At 46.7% G+C, this 19,494-nt stretch overlaps 1 protein-coding gene across 1 annotated transcript in view; it reads left to right on the forward strand.

The window, feature by feature from the left end:
• The window catches only part of LOC135827275 (formin-like protein 3), a 47,044-nt gene that overhangs the window by 22,450 nt on the left and 5,100 nt on the right, over nucleotides 1–19,494 (forward strand). Inside the window, exons 14-29 of the mRNA XM_065339806.1 lie at nucleotides 148–219; nucleotides 2,117–2,165; nucleotides 2,954–3,006; nucleotides 3,229–3,279; nucleotides 4,488–4,917; nucleotides 5,425–5,534; nucleotides 8,488–8,632; nucleotides 10,751–10,808; nucleotides 11,901–11,970; nucleotides 12,121–12,195; nucleotides 13,483–13,569; nucleotides 14,660–14,728; nucleotides 16,705–16,785; nucleotides 17,202–17,328; nucleotides 17,638–17,741; nucleotides 18,724–18,786. Coding sequence (XP_065195878.1) covers nucleotides 148–219; nucleotides 2,117–2,165; nucleotides 2,954–3,006; nucleotides 3,229–3,279; nucleotides 4,488–4,917; nucleotides 5,425–5,534; nucleotides 8,488–8,632; nucleotides 10,751–10,808; nucleotides 11,901–11,970; nucleotides 12,121–12,195; nucleotides 13,483–13,569; nucleotides 14,660–14,728; nucleotides 16,705–16,785; nucleotides 17,202–17,328; nucleotides 17,638–17,741; nucleotides 18,724–18,786 — 1,644 coding nt within the window. The remainder of the gene's footprint in view (nucleotides 1–147; nucleotides 220–2,116; nucleotides 2,166–2,953; nucleotides 3,007–3,228; nucleotides 3,280–4,487; nucleotides 4,918–5,424; nucleotides 5,535–8,487; nucleotides 8,633–10,750; nucleotides 10,809–11,900; nucleotides 11,971–12,120; nucleotides 12,196–13,482; nucleotides 13,570–14,659; nucleotides 14,729–16,704; nucleotides 16,786–17,201; nucleotides 17,329–17,637; nucleotides 17,742–18,723; nucleotides 18,787–19,494) is intronic.

Consider the following 19,494-nt stretch of genomic DNA (forward strand, 5'->3'; position numbering starts at 1 on the left):
CGTTGTGTGTCTGTGTGCTTCGCATATGCGTGTGTGTGTATGTCTGTGTGTGCGTGCGTGCGTGTGTGTGTGTGTGCGTGCACGTGTGTGTGTGCATGTGTGCGCGTGTGTACTTGGTGTGCCTGCATCCCATTGTGTTATCTACAGCTGGAAAATTTGGACAATCCGAATTATGGCAAGTTCTCCAATACCGCCGAGTATCAAATGGAAAACGAGAGAGTGAGTTGATTTTCTCTGACGTCTTGATGAATGTCAACCTTTTGCTCCTGCTGCTTCTGTAAATCAACAAGCTCGTTGCGCAATGCCACCGTTTGTACCACCGACACCCCACACGGCCACCTGGGGTTGGTGGTGTGGGGTGTTGAACAGTGTCTTCCTGATCTCAGCGTACTCACACGCGTTGCTCGTGCATTGTATGCAATGCGTAATGGGCTTATTGTATGCCGATGATTATTTGAATGTGGCTGCTCATGATCACCAACGGTCACCGGCAAACATGCATGTACTGGCGTGTATCTGTCCAGAACGTTCTCATCTCCAGTGTTAGCGAGCACTGTAGGGTTTGGGAAACTACAGATAAAACTCAACTGAACATTCTTAGACTGGTGCTTTGTCTAGATCCATCTGTTCCCCCGCACATATGCACATACCCATTGATTGTCCACAGACGTTTTCTGCTCCTTTTCTGCTTGTACACACATACACACACACACACACACATGCACCTCATTTATTATTTCTTAGGGGTGAAACGAGTATATCGAATACCCGAGCACTCGCTCGAAAATTTGAAAACGAGCGAGAGCTCGTTTCGCAAAATACTCTAAGTTTCCTATGTACAGTGTATTGTATGCATGTACATCAGGTATTTCTGTTACTCTGACTGGTACTGATAGTCCATGCAAGCGCGAAATTATTGCGTGTCCCTACTTACCAGCAAAAGACAGTAGTTCGACTATTTCCCGCACTAGGCTGCATTCAAGACTACATGTGTATCGGCAAGAGTACATAACCCCCCAAGAGTGTGCAACTCGACTTTGGGTGCTGTCCCAACAGAATTTCAAGTTGACGTCATTTTTATGATGCAATGCGCACTGCACACAGATTATCAGACGAATCCAGAACCTTTGGTGGACCAAAGCCCATCTGATCCTGTACAAATTATTGCAAAGAAAAACGTGTGATGTGTTGACACCCGTACACATGTTGTAAATCACTGGTGCAAGGAGCCTTGCATCATAAATAATGACGTCAACTTGAAATTTTGTCGGGACAGCGGGGTATGTGGGAGTTGCACACTCTTGGAGGTTATGTACTCTTGGTATCGGGTGTACTACGTTCAGTGGTGCGAGCGTGTATGCAGTGCGTTGTTTTATGTTGTCAGTAAAATACTCGTACTCGTTCGAATACTCGCTCGTTTTTTTCAAAGAGTACTCGAGTCCCCAATTTTGGCACTCGTTGCACCCCTATTATTTCTCTTTTGAATGTGTTCATACGTCTGAGTGATTAACCAGGATATGAATGTATCTACAGTGAAACCAGTCTAAGGCGACCCCTCAAGGGACGAGAAAAAGTGGTCGCGTGGCCAGGTGGTCTTCTTATCCAGGTTCAGTGGGTCACGTGACCATATCCACATGTGATACATCATTTTGATCAGTGCATCACAGTGCACACACCTATGCTACTCTAGCACGACTCATGTGCCTGGGGTCCTCAGACCTGTCAAATGTCGTGCATGCACCATGTACATCTACACTTCCTGCACTGATGTGTAGATCTACCATGCCTGGTGCACCATGCAATGCATACATTTACATGACTAGCACAGACAAAGCGGTCGCGGGTGGGTGGTCGCCGGTCGCGTTGAGCGAGTGGTCGCCTTATCCGAGGTGTTTTGAATGTGAATGCATCCGTGACAAGGAAAAGTGGTCGCCATGGTCGAGTGGTCGCCATATCCGAGTGGTCGCCATTACAGGTTTTACTGTATTTAAAGTTTCCTTCCCTTGCCTGTGTGTGTGTGCTTGTGCCGCACATGTGTGTGTGTGTGTGTGTGTGTGCGTGTGTGTGTCTGTGTGTCTGTGTGTGTTTGCATGTATTTCTCATGCAATGTGTATAGCTGAAAGAAGAGCTGCAGGACACGGAAACACGCTATGTGGCGAAGATTGGTGAGCTTATGTCATTGGAATCTAGATTGCAGTTCAGTGACTCGCTTCTACAAAAGTATTGTGTTGTGTTATGGGAGTGAGTGTGTCTCCACTAACTCCATGCAATGTGTTGTGTGAGTGAATGTGTGTTTGTGTGTGTGTGCATGTGTACGTGTGTGTGTGTGTGTGTCGCTACTAACCGGTTGTCTATTTGTTGAACGCCATTGTTGGACATTCTGACACAACGCAAGGCAACAACTACATTATGATTAGAGAGAGCTCGACTCAAGAAAGCGACGCAACGCAATAACTACATTATGACTAGAGAGAGCTCGACTCAAGAGAGCGATTATTTGAAGAGAGTTGAGAGAGAGATTTGAAGAGAGGCAACGCAATATATATAGGGCCTGGGTAGCTATGGCAAACATGGGTGCGCAAGTAGCTACCCAGGTCAACGGAACGAAAGGTGAGAATGACGTAGTACGGGTGCATGCAGGCCAGCTAGGGGAAAAGGGTATACTGTACGGGCGGAGGTACCTAACATATTCAATGTGGAGAAGTGGGTATCTGGTTGCGATTTCCCGATCTCTTTTTTTACTCCTTGTGGTACTGTGTGTATGTGTGTGAATGTGTGTGTGTGTGTCCGTATGTCTGTCTTCCTATCTGGCTATCTGGCTGTCGGGCTGTTTGTCTGCATGCCTGTTGTGTCTTCTGTGTCATACTTGGGGTGTCGTTGTCAATGTTTTTGTGTGTACGTTTGTACGTGTACCTGCACATGTTGTTGTGTATGTATGTGTGTGCATCTACAGCTGAGCTTGAGGACAGTATTCGTGACATGAGAAGAACTATCGAACTTCTCACGGTTAGTCACAGTAACTGCTGCTGCTGCTGCTGCTGTTGTTGTTGTTGTTGTTGTTGTTGTTGTCGTTGTTGTTGTTGTTGTTGTTGTTGTTGCAATATCAGTGGCTGCATGACCTTGCACAATGTATGTTCTAGTGAGAGACTGAAGGCTGTGGAATACTGAGATGGCAGTAAATGTTTGTTAATATACAGCTTTTCTCTTGAATATTTGCGTTGTCTTTAGGAAACGGAGCAGCGCATATCACGTCAAACATCGGATGAAAGCATTCTCAGGGTATGTATGTGTATGAGTGTATGTGTATGTGTATGATTTTGACTCTCGGGCATTCAGGGCTTGTATTTTTCTAACGGTCCTGACCTTGAGCTTCTACTGGACGCTGAGCATCTACTAGTGACTATGCCTACTTTATATTTCAACCTACCCGTTGTCATAACATGCATGGGTATCTATTGTGTGCATGATCCATATACATAATTATTCTGTTCCCTAAGACGCACATTTGCAAAGGAACAAGGCTAGGTTTTCGTTGTTGCTCAAAGTTCCGTGGCTATTTAGCCAATCTTTAGCCCCCAACGTTTGGCTCTGCCCTCACGGTATCGAGCACTTTTGCAAGTACGTAGCAACTGAGCTTGTATTGTTGCCTAACATGTAGCCCAGCCTTGGCCTGGAGACTGTGCTAATAGCTCTTCGAAAGAGTCCCTAGGTGCGCTTATACGAAGTCTTAGACTGCTCTTCTATTGCAGACTGTGCTGCTATTGCGGACTGTGCTGCTATTGCGGACTGTGCTGCTCTTCATACTGTGCTGCTATTGCAGACTGTGCCGCTATTGCCGACTGTGCTGCTATTGCAGACTGTGCCTCTGTTGCAAATAAAATACGGTAATCTGTGTCATTAGGTAGGTTTAGTCCCACGTAATCCGTGGGTACTTTACGTGTGTGTACCACGTGATACTCAGTGACCCACGTACAGACGTTTTCTGATTCACGACATACTGTGTATGGAGGCTCACCCACGTTCCTCCAGAACGTGGGTGAAAATCAGAATGGAGCGCATTGTTCGAGCTGTGACGGTGCTCAGCTGAAGAAGTTTCCGAAGCACGAAATCAAAATATTCGATGAGCTTCGAAGCTTCGTCTTTGACCAGGCTTGGGCCTTTCGCTTCATGCTTTTGTTTGTTCCGTGTGACTAAACACAACATTGCAAACGCGGGTCCATTGTATCACCCACGTTCCTGTATCCGTTACGTGGGACTAAACCTCCCTAATATGGCACAAGTGTATTGATGTACCCACATGTTGATCTGTTGATGTTGATCATGACTATCATTTTTTTCTGATGTACATGTACATGTGTGCGTGTGTGTGTATGTATGTATGTATGTATATGTGTGTGTGTGTGTACACGTGTGTGCATGTGTGTGTGCATGTGTGTGTGCACGTGTGTGTGCACGTGCATCCTACCTGTTCATGATGGCATCGGCAGCACAACACCATGGGCCAGGCGACTAACAGCAGCAATGAGCTACTGTCACCACAGCCTACACGTTTGCCTCGCCAATCCAAAACAAGTGTGTCCAGCGATGGTGAAGACTCACCCACCCTTGACGTAGGAACTACTAACAAAACTGAAGGGGACAAGGCTGAGGCTGCTGGAGACACATCCCCGTCAGCCAAACCGACTGGTGCTGAAGGTGATGCGACCAAGACTCCTGAAAGTAGTACTAATACCTCAGTCGCAGGCTCAACGTCAGCTGAAGGTGTCGCCGGTAAGGGTGACGAGCCAGCGCAGCTTCCTAAGCCGATATCAAGCGCACCGCCTCCGCCCATCTTACCACCTCCACCGCCGCCTCCAGACATGGCTGGTGGTGCTCTCCCTCCACCTCCACCGGCTTTTGGCAAGCCACCATCAGCAAGTAAGTACTAATGTACTGATGTACACCAGACTAGGAATGGTACAGCATACTAGGAATGGTACAGCAGCAGCACCACCACAGCTGCCGCCCCTTCTACAAGTCTTGTCCACAACGTTCCAGCCACTATACACTTTGTTCGTTTGTGTTGTCGTCAATCATGCACAGCTTTGCAGAGTGTTTTGCTGCCGATGGGCGGCCATCAGTCCTACCCCTTGGTCTCAGAATTTCATCACATTCACAATATTGCTCACGTGCGCACTCGTGCATGTGTGTGTGTGTGTGTGTGTGTGTGTGTGTGTGTGTGTGTGTGTGTGTGTGCTTGTGTGTGCGTACATGTGTGTGTGCACGTGTGTGTGTGTGTGTGTGTGTGTGTGTGTGTGTGTGTGTGTGTGTGTGTGTGTGTGTGTGTGTGTGTGCTACCTGTTGTTCTTTCTATCATTCACCCGACTCGCATATCACTATTTCATTGTGCTCTGCATCACTAAACCACTGTGTTGTTTATCACAGAGAGAGTCATCAAGAGCAAGTACAAGATGCCGGCCCTCAACTGGCAAGTGATTCGCTCCACTACCTGGGAGTCTACAATCTTCGCCAGTGCAGATGCAGATTTCTACAAGGTAAGATGCTTGTTTTCCCATCCATGCTAGAGTGCACAGTGCTTGTACTGCCAGCCACGCTAGGGTGCACAGTGCGATGGACTAGTTGTTGTCATTTTTAGTTAGTTGAACTTAGTTCGGCTTTGGTCTACACAACGTTAGAGCACTATTGTTTTCAATGGGTCCTTTGCCCGACTGCTGTCAAAATGTTTGAGCTTATGAAGCTGGTAAAGCAACACGCAAGTGACTTGCGACACCGACACCCGGTTCACAATCTTTTTGGTGTTCGCGACATGCCTATGTACTAGTAATACTATGTGCCGTATTTCCCCGAATATAAGTCGCACCTTTGTACACTAAAATTCAAGGGTAAAAAGGGGGTGTGACTTACAATCGAGCATGACTTACTACTGAAGTCAATATATCAAATCAATATTGCTAAAACCTGAAAATGGGGTGCGACTTATACTAGTAATCGGGGAAATACGGTATGTGCACCCAGAGTAGAAACTGTACTCCATCTATGTACGTCTGTGCGTCGCATGTCACCAAAGTTGAACTTTCTTCAACTTCTGCGACCGGTACCTTGCGACTGTACGCGACAGCTAGCGACGGGCCTTTCCTTGTCACAACTGTGGCAAAAAGTTGTATTGTGAATCAGCCGTTATTCTTAGGGTAAGGTTAGGTTAGAGAAAATGGGTGGGAATTCTTGAGAGAGGGCTTAGAAGTAGAGCCACAATTCAGATTATGTAGCTGTTAGTAGTAGTGTCTGTCGTTTACCTGGGAAATGGTTTAATCATTTTTATTTAGCTCTTTGAGATGATCACATAGCTTTGTATCGTTTATCCACTAGTTGAGGGAAAGAGACAAACGGGAAAAGTCTGAAGAAGAAAACATTGACTGTCACCACCAGGACTCGAACCAGGGACCTTCGCTTGAGGCCAGCTCTGTATTGTTGCTAGGATTTCCAACTTGCCTCTGAGGGGCCGTTTACATGAGAAAATAAGCCCGGGCTTATTCAACCCTAGGCGTACGATAAGCCCGCCTTGATCTGTCACCCAGTCATTTTAGAGCGCGCGTTTACATGGTCAGGCGGGCTTATTCAGCTCGCCCCGAGCTGAACTAGCCCTACCATTGACCCCCGAGCTTATCCAACCCCCAGGGCTTATTTTGTCATGTAAACAGTCAAGAAGGGCTTATAAGCGAGTTTTTCCGTATTTTTCGATTTTGCCTCGTGAACCTGAGAGAATGTGGCCGTGGACAGTGCGTCTCTTTTATTTATTTCTTGGTATGTTTTCTTCTGGTTTTTGTCCAGTGGAAGGTCCTAGCCCATCCTTCACCTTCTCGAAAAATAAGTGACAATTGGAAAGGCAGTAGAAACCTGAGCCGGCATTCCTTGATCCAAATTTCATCAGACACGAACATTTACCACTGCGTTCATGTGCGATTTGAAAAATAAAATGCGCGCAGAACTCGCAGTCACTCACCTGAGCTCAGCCCCGTACAACCGTCATGTAAACGGTTGAAAAATAAGCCCGAGGCGAACGAGAGAGCTTGGAAGCTCAGGGCCCTGCGCTATGCTTTGTTGCCTAGCTCATCGTGCATGTTGTTAGAACTGATGAAAATGCTTTTTCCTTTGATTAGCTACATCATTGTATTGCAAAAACGTTTCAATGAGATACTGAAGTAACGTCTTCTGCATAGCTATGGGACCGGCGCTGACTCAGCCGATCACGGTCGTTCTGGAGTCGACGGGATGTCTGTCCTGACGTTTCCTGGGACCGGCGCTGACTCTGCCGATCACGGGCGTTCTTCTTCTTATTATTATTATACTGACGGCAACTAACATCCATTCTGATTGCATTTATTCGTCTCCCTACTTCGTATTTCTTTCCAGAAAATCTCCCCATACAGCAGGGAGTCGTTTACATAATAAGACTCGCTGCTATACATCTACATGACTGTATATACGTTATAAGGCCAAAACAAAAAAATAGGCTTATTTCCGGTCGGCAACCCCTCAAAAAGGAGACTCGGTCGGCCGGAATGAAACTTTTTCTGGATACTTTTTTTTGGTTCCTCAATCGTTGTGGTATTGATGGACAAGAGCACCCACACAGGTACATTGCACATATATCATGACAAGGTTCAATGTCAAAGTTGACTGACTCACTGTTCTTGTACAGCATGTGGTGTATTCCTGTTTTCGTACATCCTGAGAAATCAAGCAAACAGTTCGAGTCCTTCCAGCTCCGTTATTCTAGCTCGTATCGACCCCGGAGGTTTTCGAGCCGACAGCTGAGAATCTCTGCTACCTTGTTGGTGTTTCGACTGTGGAATTCGGTTGAGATTTGACTGAGTTATGACTCGTTCAGTGCACTTGCACACATGGCATTGCCACCGTTTGTATACATTTGGGACCAAAAAAAGTTTCAGAATTTGGGAAAAAGTGGCCCGGTCGGCCGACCGGAAACACGGTCATTATTTGTTTTGGCCTAATTATTATGCTATCGGCCTACATGCGATTCCCGGGCTGGTCGACAGGCGGCCCAGCCAGCCTGCTAGTGGGATCTCGGCCTCGCACACAAATCCACACAAAATGTTACTGCACTGAATGCATTCCCCCGATACACTTCGCATATATACTCATTCTCTTGATGGTACCGTACTCTTGATGGTACGGGACAGGTACGGGATAGCGCCAGGCATGTCGATGGCACAAACAAACAAAAATATTGTGGCCAGCTGTCTTTGCTGGTACGGTACAGTACGGGACAGATACGGGATAGCGCCAGGCGTGACACAAACAAACAAACACACAAACAAACACCAAATTAAAGCTGTGTGGACCCTGGCTAGCGCCAGACGTTACTGAAGTAACGTCTTCTGCATAGCTACGGGAATAAGCCCGGGCTTATTTTCCTCATGTAAACGGCCCCTGACTGCCTGTGTGTTTTGTTCTTCCTTTGTTCAGAAATGGGATATGGAGGCGTTTGAGGAGAAGTTCAAACTGAAGAACCAGCCCAACTCAGATGGAGGAGACAAGACACCGAAGAAGTTCACCCCGCAAATAGTCAAGACAGCCAAGATCCTCGACACCAATCTCTGCAGAAATATCGGTATGTTTTGTCTCGCTGATATCAGGCTCTGTACATTGCCTATGCTTAGCACAATCTCTCCTACCGCAGTATGTTGTGTTAAAGCCTGTGTCATGTCAGCTAGAAGCCTGTGTCATGTCAGCTAGAAGCCTGTTTTGAATACAAGCCTGATTTTCTAGATACACTTTCGGCACACAAGCCTGGTTTTAGTGTTGACATACATAGAAATACCTGGTTTGAATAGAAGCCTAGTCCTGACATTGGCTTCTAAGGGAATGCGGCCGGCTTTGATACGCAACATTACGGTATGCTCAATCTCCGGACAGCCAATTGTTCTCGACCTTGTTTGGTGTCATTAGCGAGGCTCAGAGTGACTGACCAAACTGATCGTTATGAGGTCTATCAAGCAACAACGAGTTTATTAGCTGAAAGGAAGGGGGGGGGGGGGTTGTCAACTGACAGCCGTTCTATTCAGTTGCCACTCACTCAGTGCGCTGAGTTACTTGAAAACCATTAGTTTATGGATATGAAAGATGTTTCTACGAAGCTCTCAAACTCCACCGCAAAAAGCACTTCCATTCCACGAACAGGCTCAATGTCCTCGTCATGCCCGTTGGGTGAAATACTGGCACCTTCTTCATGTATTTGTGGTGCAGCTGAGAGCCTGTTTGTTGAATGCAGGTACATGTACATGTATAATACAGTTGCGCTCGGTGAAATCCGGCCCGAAGTGCATAACTGGCGCCCAGTACTGATGCGGCCCTTGACGCCCTCAAAGTTGTACAAGTGCTAGTGTGCACGTGTGCCGTATGAACTGTGCATGTGCTGTGCTCATACGCATGCATGCTTACACCAAAGTGTAAAAAACTGCGACAAACAAAGACAAGTGTAACATTCAGTTCAGTTCAGCACAAGTAAAGAAGACGGAGATCGTTTCGAAGCAGTTTATTTCATACCCAGAGCAGCAGGGCTTCAATATTTTGTGTGGCCACCGTCTGCTTCGATTAGGGCTTCAACACGACGTGGCATTGACTCCACGTATGGGGAAACCGTGTCAGGAGCCAACGAGTCCTACTCCAGGTGCAGTGCCTGCACCAGCTGGTCAGCATTCTCGCAGCGATGTGGAATTATTCTCTTCTTGAGAGGAGCCCACACATTGGGAATGGCCATGTCCTTCTTCTCTATCTCTTCTTGATCTTGAGCTGTACTTCGTGAAGTGAATGAAAGAAATTTTGAACTGTTTTTAGCATGCAACACGTTCACTCCGAACTTTTACACGAGGTGCGTACAGTTGACTTCATACACACAAATCGCCAGTGATGTAATGGGAGCTGGCTTCGCGGCGCCGGCTTTGCACTTCGGGCCGGATTTAACCGAGCGCAACTGTAGTAAAGTGATTGACCTTATGAGGTCAAGTTGTGTAACAATTCACCAGCAAGAAGGACTAATTTAGCTGTAAGCATTTCCTATTTGTCGACATGCATGAGTAATTGAGTATATCCGTCGACAAATAGGAATTGCTTACAGCTAAATTAGTCCTTCTTGTGGCTGTATCAAAGCTGCTGTCTCCCAAAAGCTTGTTCACTAGTTTCTTTTTGCTTGTACAATGTATATGCACTGGGCTGATTGGGTTGTGTCGATGTTTTGCTCTGTAATGATCGGACTTACCTCACGGAGAGTAATGTGTTGGTGTGTTGATGTCAAGATCTGTTACAACTTAAGCTGTGTTCCCAACTGGCGCGTGGATGCGGTACGCTTGCGGTTCACGTGTGCCCAAACGCGCGCTCGGGCTTTCACAAAAAAACAGCAATTCGACTCGTATTTAGGGCGTGCGACGCATTCGAGTACTAATTTTTGACCCCGCCAGTCAAAGTGACTGGCAGGTACTCTGATACGCGCTGAATATTCGAACATGTTGGAATTTGTATTTCAGCGCGTTTCCGTACGCAGGACGCCCCAAAAGCCAGCAAAAAATACGTACAAACGCATACACGCACCAGTTGTGAACACAGCTTTAGTGTATTCATGTGAAGATCTGTTAGGTACATGTACGCTTAGGCTACTCGCAAACCACTGGGGTGTACGTATGTGTGTACACGTGTGCGTGTGTGTGTGTACGTTTGTGTTTGTGTTTTCCAGGCATCATCCAGCGGAAACTGGGTATGAGTGGCAGAGAGCTGGCTGAGAAAATCAATACGTAAGACACACGGACAATGAGAGGTGGGGGGGGGGGGGGGGGGGGGAGGCAGGATGCTCATGCTCATTTGCCATCTCTCTGACTTAGAGGCCCTCTTGAATAAGCCCGTTGCACAATTACGTAATGTGTACCGCGAACACCCCACACAGTGACACAGCCACCTGGGCATGGTAGCCTAGTGAGCAGTGCACCCCTGATCCCAGCGTACTCACACTCATTAAACAAATACAAGTCCCTTTATGACAAGCTCTGTTCACGTAACATGCTGGTATGTACCCTATGACATCAATACTCTCGCTTACAATACATGTACAGAGTGTTTATGTATGGATTATACCATGAGTACGAGGGGTATACCGCCGAATATTTTCACGAGTGCGTTAGCGCGAGGGAAAATATGAGGGACACGGTATACACAGAGTACGAATGGTATAATCCATTTATCCCATGTACTGTCCCAAATAGAGCGTGACCAGCACTAAAATCTCCCTTATTGGCGTGACCCGGGGAATATTCGTGACCCCAGCGGGGTATACCGCTCAATATACCCCCACTCAGAACGGTCGCTGATTGGCTGAAATGGCCCAAATTGTTTCGTACCATGGGATAAGCTCCATTTATCCCATGGTACTGTTCCGAATATAGAGCGTGACCAATACTATACAGCTCCCTTATTTACTCTTGGCGTGACACATATGAACCGAGTGGGTATATCTTTGAACCGAGTGAACCCAGCGGGGTATATCGCTGAATGTACCCCACTTAGAACGGCCCCTGATTGGCCTGAAATCACCCAAACCGTACCTTACCATGGGATAATTCTCATGTTCCTAAAACTTTCTATTGAATACAGGTGCTAGGTGTCTTTTGCAAAGAAGCCTTCTCAATGACCTGTGGCTGTTTTCTTTTTGCTCCTGCCTCTGCCCCTCCCCTTTCCATCTCCCTCTGCCGGCATGCCCCATCTCTCTCTCTCTCTCTCTCTCTCTCTCTCTCTCTCTCTCTCTCTCTCTCTCTCTCTCTCTCTCTCTCTCTCTCTCTCTCTCTCTCTCTCTCTCTCTCTCTCTCTATCTCTCTGCCCTCTCTAATATGCAGGTACTCAGCATCACCAGATCATGCAGATCTGCTTGGTCAGTTGCTCAAGATGATACCCACGGATTCTGAGGTGAGCTGGCAGAAAGTTGGAGTAGCTGCAAAGCAAGCAGACCGTTGTCTTTGGCTGTCTTTAGCTGTTTGAGTGTGAAACTCTGAGCAGCAAGTATATAATTGACCTTCCATTGCTGTGTTGATGTGTGTGTGTGTATATTTGTGCTAGATTCAAAAATTGGAGCGTCATGACAAGAACAATACGACCAAGACGCTAGCAGATGAAGAAATGTTCATGCTAGAGGTTAGTCTTGCTCCTCTATACACTACACACCAGATATCCGCAAAGTGTCTGAGGTGCTTGCTGCAAAATAGTGCCCAATACCCTAACAAGGGCAGAGCGTACTACACAAGGCAGAGCATCTGAGAGTGTTTTTGAATACTAAACTCGTAGTCACGAGAAATATATTGGCCTCTGTTGTTCTGCCTTGTGTGCCAGATACCTAGATGTGTTTTTCAGGTTTCCATGTTTCGTGATAAAGTTCATTCCTATCTCAGTGTTTGCAGACTTGCATTTCTGACAGCTTGTGCTGTGCCGGATGCGTTGTGTGTGTGTGTGTGTGTGTGTGTGTGTGTGTTGGCCAGTGTGTCGTTACTATATAGTTTTCATGGCTGAGGTTGTTGGTATATCTATTGGCTCTGGGTTCCCAGTACCCAGTTGCCAAGGCTGGTTGGTAAAGTAACTCCAATTTCGCTTCAAGGTACCAGTGCATCTAGTGTCTGCTTCTATCAAAGCAGCGTGCTGTCTACACTGGTTACCCCAGCAAGTGCAGGGTGTGCATAGATAACTATCTCCGCCGTCCTATTCCGATGTACTCCGTGTGGTGTAGACCAGGTGTGCATGGGGGGGTGGGGGTCGATTCACATGGCTTCGCCAGTTGTGTGGATTATACAGTTTTCTGGCGCTTATCTTGATCTGTTTCAGTCAGAATCAGATCCGCTATCGTCGCTATGAGAAAATCTGTGGGTGCACGTCCAGTGCATTTGTAGATTTGCGTGCTTCTCTTGTGACGGGTGTGTTGGTGTGTTTGTTTGTTACGGGTGTGTTGGTGTGTTTGTTTGTTATGGGTGCGTGTTGGTGTGTTTGTTTGTTATGGGTGTGTTGGTGTGTTTGTTTGTTATGGGTGTGTGTTGGTGTGTTTGTTTGTTATGGGTGTGTGTTGGTGTGTTTGTTTGTTATGGGTGTGTTGGTGTGTTTGTTTGTTATGGGTGCGTGTTGGTGTGTTTGTTTGTTACGGGTGTGTTGGTGTGTTTGTTTGTTATGGGTGTGTTGGTGTGTTTGTTTGTTACGGGTGCGTGTTGGTGTGTTTGTTTGTTATGGGTGTGTTGATGTGTTTGTTTGTTATGGGTGTGTTGGTGTGTTTGTTTGTTACGGGTGTGTTGGTGTGTTTGTTTGTTATGGGTGCGTGTTGGTGTGTTTGTTTGTTACGGGTGTGTTGGTGTGTTTGTTTGTTATGGGTGTGTTGGTGTGTTTGTTTGTTATGGGTGTGTTGGTGTGTTTGTTTGTTATGGGTGCGTGTTGTGCATGCAGCTCTATCGCATACCCCGCTATCCAGCCAAGCTGCGTGTAATGGTGTATATGCTCAACTTCAAGGACATTGTGGACTTCATTCAGCCGGTAAGGCCCTCTAAACACTTTTCGGGTTTGTGACGAGTATACTAGTGGTGCAGACCAGACCGCGCTTGGGATATGACTAGTGTCACTTTGTGTACATTGCACACTGGATAATTCACTGTACAAACAACCATAGCTCTGAAACGAAATATGGCATCGCCATGATCAATCGCTCATTGGAACAGTCTTGGAAAGGACTTTCCAAAGGTGTTTTCGGTGTGGCAGTGGCTTGAAAAATTGATCAAGCGGCGACGAATTAAATGCACGACTTTTTCCTAGTTTCAGTCCAGCGATTTTGCAACTGTCAAGGCATTCAAGGGAATCTCCCAAAGGCAGCATGGCAGTTGAGTACATCGCTTGAATCGCTTGGATCTCATGATTTCGCTTCAGTTTGAATCGTTGTTCTTCATTGAGTATGAACCCCAAACCGAAGGAAATTGTTGTGCGTGGTCTTGATGGCAAACTGAAGCACGATAGGGAGAATGTTGGCGAGGCTAGGGCGTCCTCGGTGTGCTGAATGCTCTTGAAGCACTATGGTGATCGTTTGTCCACGGCATGAAGTTTTCGTGAGTCGCCCACGTTTGTTATCTCTTTTACATGTGACTAAGCCTCCTTGTCTGTGTCTGTGTTTCTTTTTCTGTGTCTCTGTCTCTCTCTAACTGTGTGTGTGTGTCTCTCTCTCTCTCTGTCTCTCTCTCTCTCTCTCTCTCTCTCTCTCTCTCTCTCTCTCTCTCTCTCTCTCTCTCTCTCTCTCTCTTTCTCTCTCTCTCTCTCTCTCTCTCTCTCTCTCTCTCTCTCTCTCTCTCTGTCGCTCTCTCTGTCTCTCTCTCTCTCTCTCTCTCTCTCTCTCTCTCTCTCTCTCTCTCTCTCTCTCTCTCTCTCTCTCTCTCTCTCTCTCTCTGTCGCTCTCTCTGTCTGTCTCTCTCTCTCTCTCTCTCTCTCTCTCTCTCTCTCTCTCTCTCTCTCTCTCTCTCTCTCTCTCTCTCTCTCTCTCTGTCTCTGTCTCTGTCTCTGTCTCTCTCTCTCTCTCTCTCTCTCTCTCTCTCTCTCTCTCTCTCTCTCTCTCTCCTGTCTCTTTGTTTCTCCCTGACAGCAACTGCAATCAGTGTATGTAGCGTGTAGCTCAATTCTCAGCAGTCCTTCTCTCAAGAGGATCTATGAGGTGAGTAAAAACATGTATGATATGCTGCAGCACGTGGACAGTACAGGGTGTCCGCTGTGGTACATTTAGACTGAGACCATGGATAATGCAGGGTGTCCATTGTGGTACACTTAGGGTGCGTTCTTATATTCTCTAGCTTTTCGGAGAAGAAGAAAAGAGAAGTTGAAGAAAGTGGTATAATTCAAGAACGGGTCTCCAAGAATTCGGAGATATTTTGCACATGCGAAGCAATATGAAGCGCCAAAGGGGCCGTGATCTTGAGTGCCCACGGCTGTTTTTTTGTGCGATTTCACGCCACTTAACAATATGGCTGCCGAAAGTCTCGATTGGGCTTCAATGGCAAGAAAATTTGAATTTTCAAATTGTCAGAACACGAGTAGGCCATGGTTTCCTCTGGATTTTGGAGACTAGTCAGCCCGGACAGCCCGGGGAACACGCTGATCATCTGCGTCTTGTTTCAAGCTTTCCGCTCGTACCTCACATGACTGCCTTTCCTTCAAGAAACATTTGTTCTGTGTCGTGCGACTTTGGCTTCGTTCTGGAATACTCCTTGTGTCGTCGCTGACAAAGTCGGCTCCGAGAAGCCCTTCCCGATTTTTTTCCCAGCTTAAATCGATATTTTCCCAGGTAGAGGACTATCCTCTGGTTGTCTTCCCCAAGTGTCATTAGAATACGCGCGTGAACTTCTAAATACGCACGGCGAGTCAGGAGCCTGTTTTCTCTTGATTTGGAAGACAAATGGTGTGGCCCTTTTAATGTTACATAAATCGCACCAAACGACGCCATATTTATAAGTGCCTGCGCGTGAATAGCCGTGTGCCCCGAATGTAGTACACATTGTGCGTATGCAAAAGGGGAAATGCGTACACTCATGATCAACACATGCTTTTAGCTGTAGTTCGCATGCGCTGGTCCTAAACCGCGGGAATCTCCAAGTTTCAACCACCTCTGAAGCTTGGAGAGCTTTGGAGAGCCTCCTAAAATTCGGAGAGGATATAAGAACAGCTCTCGAACTTTTCCGAGAGTCTCCAACTTTTCGGAGAGGGTTTAAGAACGAACCCTTAGACTGAGACTACATCATGACTGCTGCGTTAGCGCTATACACTCACGGGCATATTGACCTACGGTATAGAGTTGGATACTGTATAGCAGGAAATTTTCGGACGGAAATATTTTCGGACAAAGCCGAATTTTGACCTCTCGTACGGATTATATTTTCGCCCAGTGCTAGCTATGCTGCATGCTAAATACACGTGTTCGCAAGCAGTATGCATGCTATAATGTACATCATTTCACATGAACAATGCTGCGGTCAGGCAAGAAAGAAAACGCAATCGCTTTAAGTCAATGGCTCTTGCCTTTTTGCTTACCAGATAAATAAGCCTCTTTTAATGCTGTATGCACTGCTTTTTCCGTTATTTTCTTCCTATGCAAGTCGCAACTCCTGTTTTGAGTTGTTTTTCTTCTCTCTTTTTCTTTCCCTACTAGTTGCTGTTACACTCACTGATCCTTATGCACAGATATACAGCATTCCCTCACTAGTGGGACCTTTGTTATTAGGCTAGGGCCTGTTTTGGACTTCCCACTCTAAATAAAGAATACAAACAAACAAACAAAACAAATTTTAGTACGGAGTTAATTTTAGTACAAAAGAGGCCGTGTACGAAATCGTACGAAAATATATTCCGTCCGAAAATTTCCTGCTATACAGTAAACAAGAACTTGAAACACCCACACTAGATCTGTATCACTGATTTTGTCACTGTGTGTTTCCATTCCTTTTCTTTCTCTCTTCTTCTCTCTCTTCCTCTGTCTATTCTCTCTCTCTCTCTCTCTCTCTCTCTCTCTCTCTCTCTCTCTCTCTCTCTCTCTCTCTCTCTCTCTCTCTCTCTCTCTCTCTCTCTCTCTCTCTCTCTCTCTCTCTCTCTCTCTCTCTCTCTCTCTCTCTCTCTCTCTCTCTTTCTTCTACCCTACAGCTGGTATTGACAATTGGTAACTTGTCCAATAGCAGTAGAAGAGGCTGGACAACAGGTTTCCAGGTTGCTTCTTTGGACCAGGTAAGTTTATTTTTGCATTGCCTGCGTTTACAGCGCTGTTGCAAGTAGTGGTGGTGGTGCTGCAACTGCTGCTTTTACTGCTGCTGTTGCTGCTGCTGCTGCTATTGTTGTTGCTGCTGATGCCGCTGCTGCTGTTTCCGCTGTTGCTGCTGCTGCTGTGCACTGAACTGGCACTTGCTAGTTTATGAACACAATGTGTAGCCAAGCTGATGTTCTACACGGCTAGCATTTGCAAACATGCCATTGGTGGTCAACTGACTTTTTTTCTGATCCTTTCCCTTTGTGTGGACTTGTCTGTGTATGCACATGTGGTGGTGGTGTGTCTGTGTGTCTGTGTCTGTGTGTGTGCATGTGTGTGTGTGTGTGCGTGCGTGCGCGTGGTGTATCTGATCATTTGTGTGCCGCCGTGTATGTAGCTGAAGACCATGAAATCCACGGACGGCACGATGAATCTGATGAACTACTTAGCTAAGTACATGGCTGACAAGAAGGAGTACAGCAATATTCACAATGAACTGGTCGGCCTGGAACGTGGCAGTAATGGTACGTTGTTCGACATTCATGTGCAGGCTATAGCCAGGAGACTTTTCTTTGATGTGCTTGGTGCGATTCTCAAGAAGTTGCAGACCATTTGTGTGGCTTTTTCATTCACTTTAGCCATTCGACTTTCACGTGGCCTAGTTAAATTTTGTCATTGCGTAAACTTGTGAGCTGCACAATTTTTGCCTCATTGGCTTTCAGTACTTTCAGTTGATGATTCTCAATGTGCAAGTTTAACAAATCATGTCTCGTAGATTTCGGTAGGTGATTTTCTATTTGCGTGTGTGTGTGTGCGTGTGTGTCCCAATACAGTTGTCCTATCACAGATGTCTAGTGAGATCTCACAGCTTGTCAGTGGTCTGTTGCTTTTGCGTGCCGAGGACAAGAAGGACAGCTCGCATTGCAAAGACCTCGCCGTACGTGCTCACTCCATATGTGTGTGTGTGTGTGTGCCAGCTAGTTCGGTTGGTAGATACACTTATGCCTGATTGTGTTGGGTCTGTTGCCAACAGGCTCGGCCGCTTGAAGGTGTAATGTTGTACCTGCCACCTTTGTTGGTTCCAGGGTTCATATACTTTCTATTTGAAGTATACATACCTGTTAACCATGGACTGCTTCTGGCTAGATTAACTCTTGTGTAATCAATGGTGCTAGTGAAGCTTTTATCAGATCCACTCTGATTTAGCCACTCACACTAGTAGCAAGTATTACCTTCACTGGGGGCAGGGGTAACTGCAGTTGGATCCCGGGACGGATACCCTGATACCGTCAATCCTTTTTCTGCACCTTGTCCTCACCCACTTACTGAGGTGTGGTGAGCCCATAAGTGAGATCATTTTCAAGTCCACCCAGCGTTTTGGGGATTTCAGGGTGTCGGCCGTTGGGCGGTTCAATAACCGATTGAGTCATCTTTCCAAGATTCCTTTTGAGTCTCTCTCCCCTCTCCCGGGGGGACTCACGTGACCAGTTTTGGCAGTGAGCAACAAGTACAAGTGTGTGTGTGTGTGTGTGTGTGTGTGTGTGTGTGTGTGTGTGTGTGTGTGTGTGTGAGAGAGAGAGAGAGAGAGAGAGAGAGAGAGAGAGAGAGAGAGAGAGAGAGAGAGAGAGAGAGAGAGAGAGAGAGAGTGTGTGTGCAAGAGCGTGTGTGTGTGTGGGGGGGGGGGGGGGGGGGGACTGGAGGCTCACATTGGTTGTGTTGTCTCTCTATCAGGTTTTTTTGTTCTTGCTCTGACGGTAATCCTGCCTGTGGTTGTGTTCGTGTGGATGACTGTGTGCGTGTGTGTGCGCGCGTGCTTTGTGTGTGTATATGTTGGTGTGTGTGTGTGTGTGTGTGTGTGTGTGTGTGTGTGTGTGTATATGTTGGTGTGTGTGTTGGTGTGTGTGTGTGTGTGCATACAGGTGTTCGTGGAGAATGCTAAGCAGGTTGTGCCAGACATTGAGCGACTATACAGCCGGGCTCAGGTTGGTTTCATCGCACTGTTTAACACACTGCAGTGCCACTCACACATACAGTAATACAAAGGTTCTGCAAAACGAAAATGCATACAAACTGTTGCTCTATGTCATGAAGTGAGAAACTTCGCAGGGAGCACGAAATGAGCTTTCGTGGGAAGTTTCGAGAGATCAGGTCATAGGGTACGTGCACTTGGCGCGTGCAAACGCCGAAAATGTGCAGAACACAAAGTTCCAATGAGGGTCGGATATGGGAAACGGTGCGGATACTACAGTCATGGCCAAAAAAAGTCCAACCCAAGTGCCAAAAGTAGCGCCAAGGCTCATGCCGCCCTGCAGCCCTCAGATTGGTTTTTGGAGCGTGCATGACGTCATTGAAATGGAAACGCGGCGTTATTTGACTCGTGGGTGGCATTTCGTTGGCCACAACTGTGGTAATGAGAGAGTCGCAGGCACGCTTCCAGTATAGGGCTGATACATGCGGCATGATATAGGTTCAGCATGGGGAGTGTGTAGTGACTTTGTATAGGTGGTGTAATAGGGCTTGAAAGTGATGACGTCAAAAACGGCCAGGGAGTAGTAAGTTGACATCAGATTTCTATTTTGGATCCACTAAGGTGTGACTTTGCTATTGCCTCAGTATGTGGGTGCATAGCAACCCACTCATGTCGTATGCAGGAATGACTTTTACTTCGCCACCAGTTGTAACCCCGCCCC

This window comes from Sycon ciliatum, chromosome 11, assembly GCF_964019385.1.
Source record: "Sycon ciliatum chromosome 11, ocSycCili1.1, whole genome shotgun sequence".
Taxonomy (NCBI): Eukaryota; Metazoa; Porifera; class Calcarea; order Leucosolenida; family Sycettidae; genus Sycon; species Sycon ciliatum.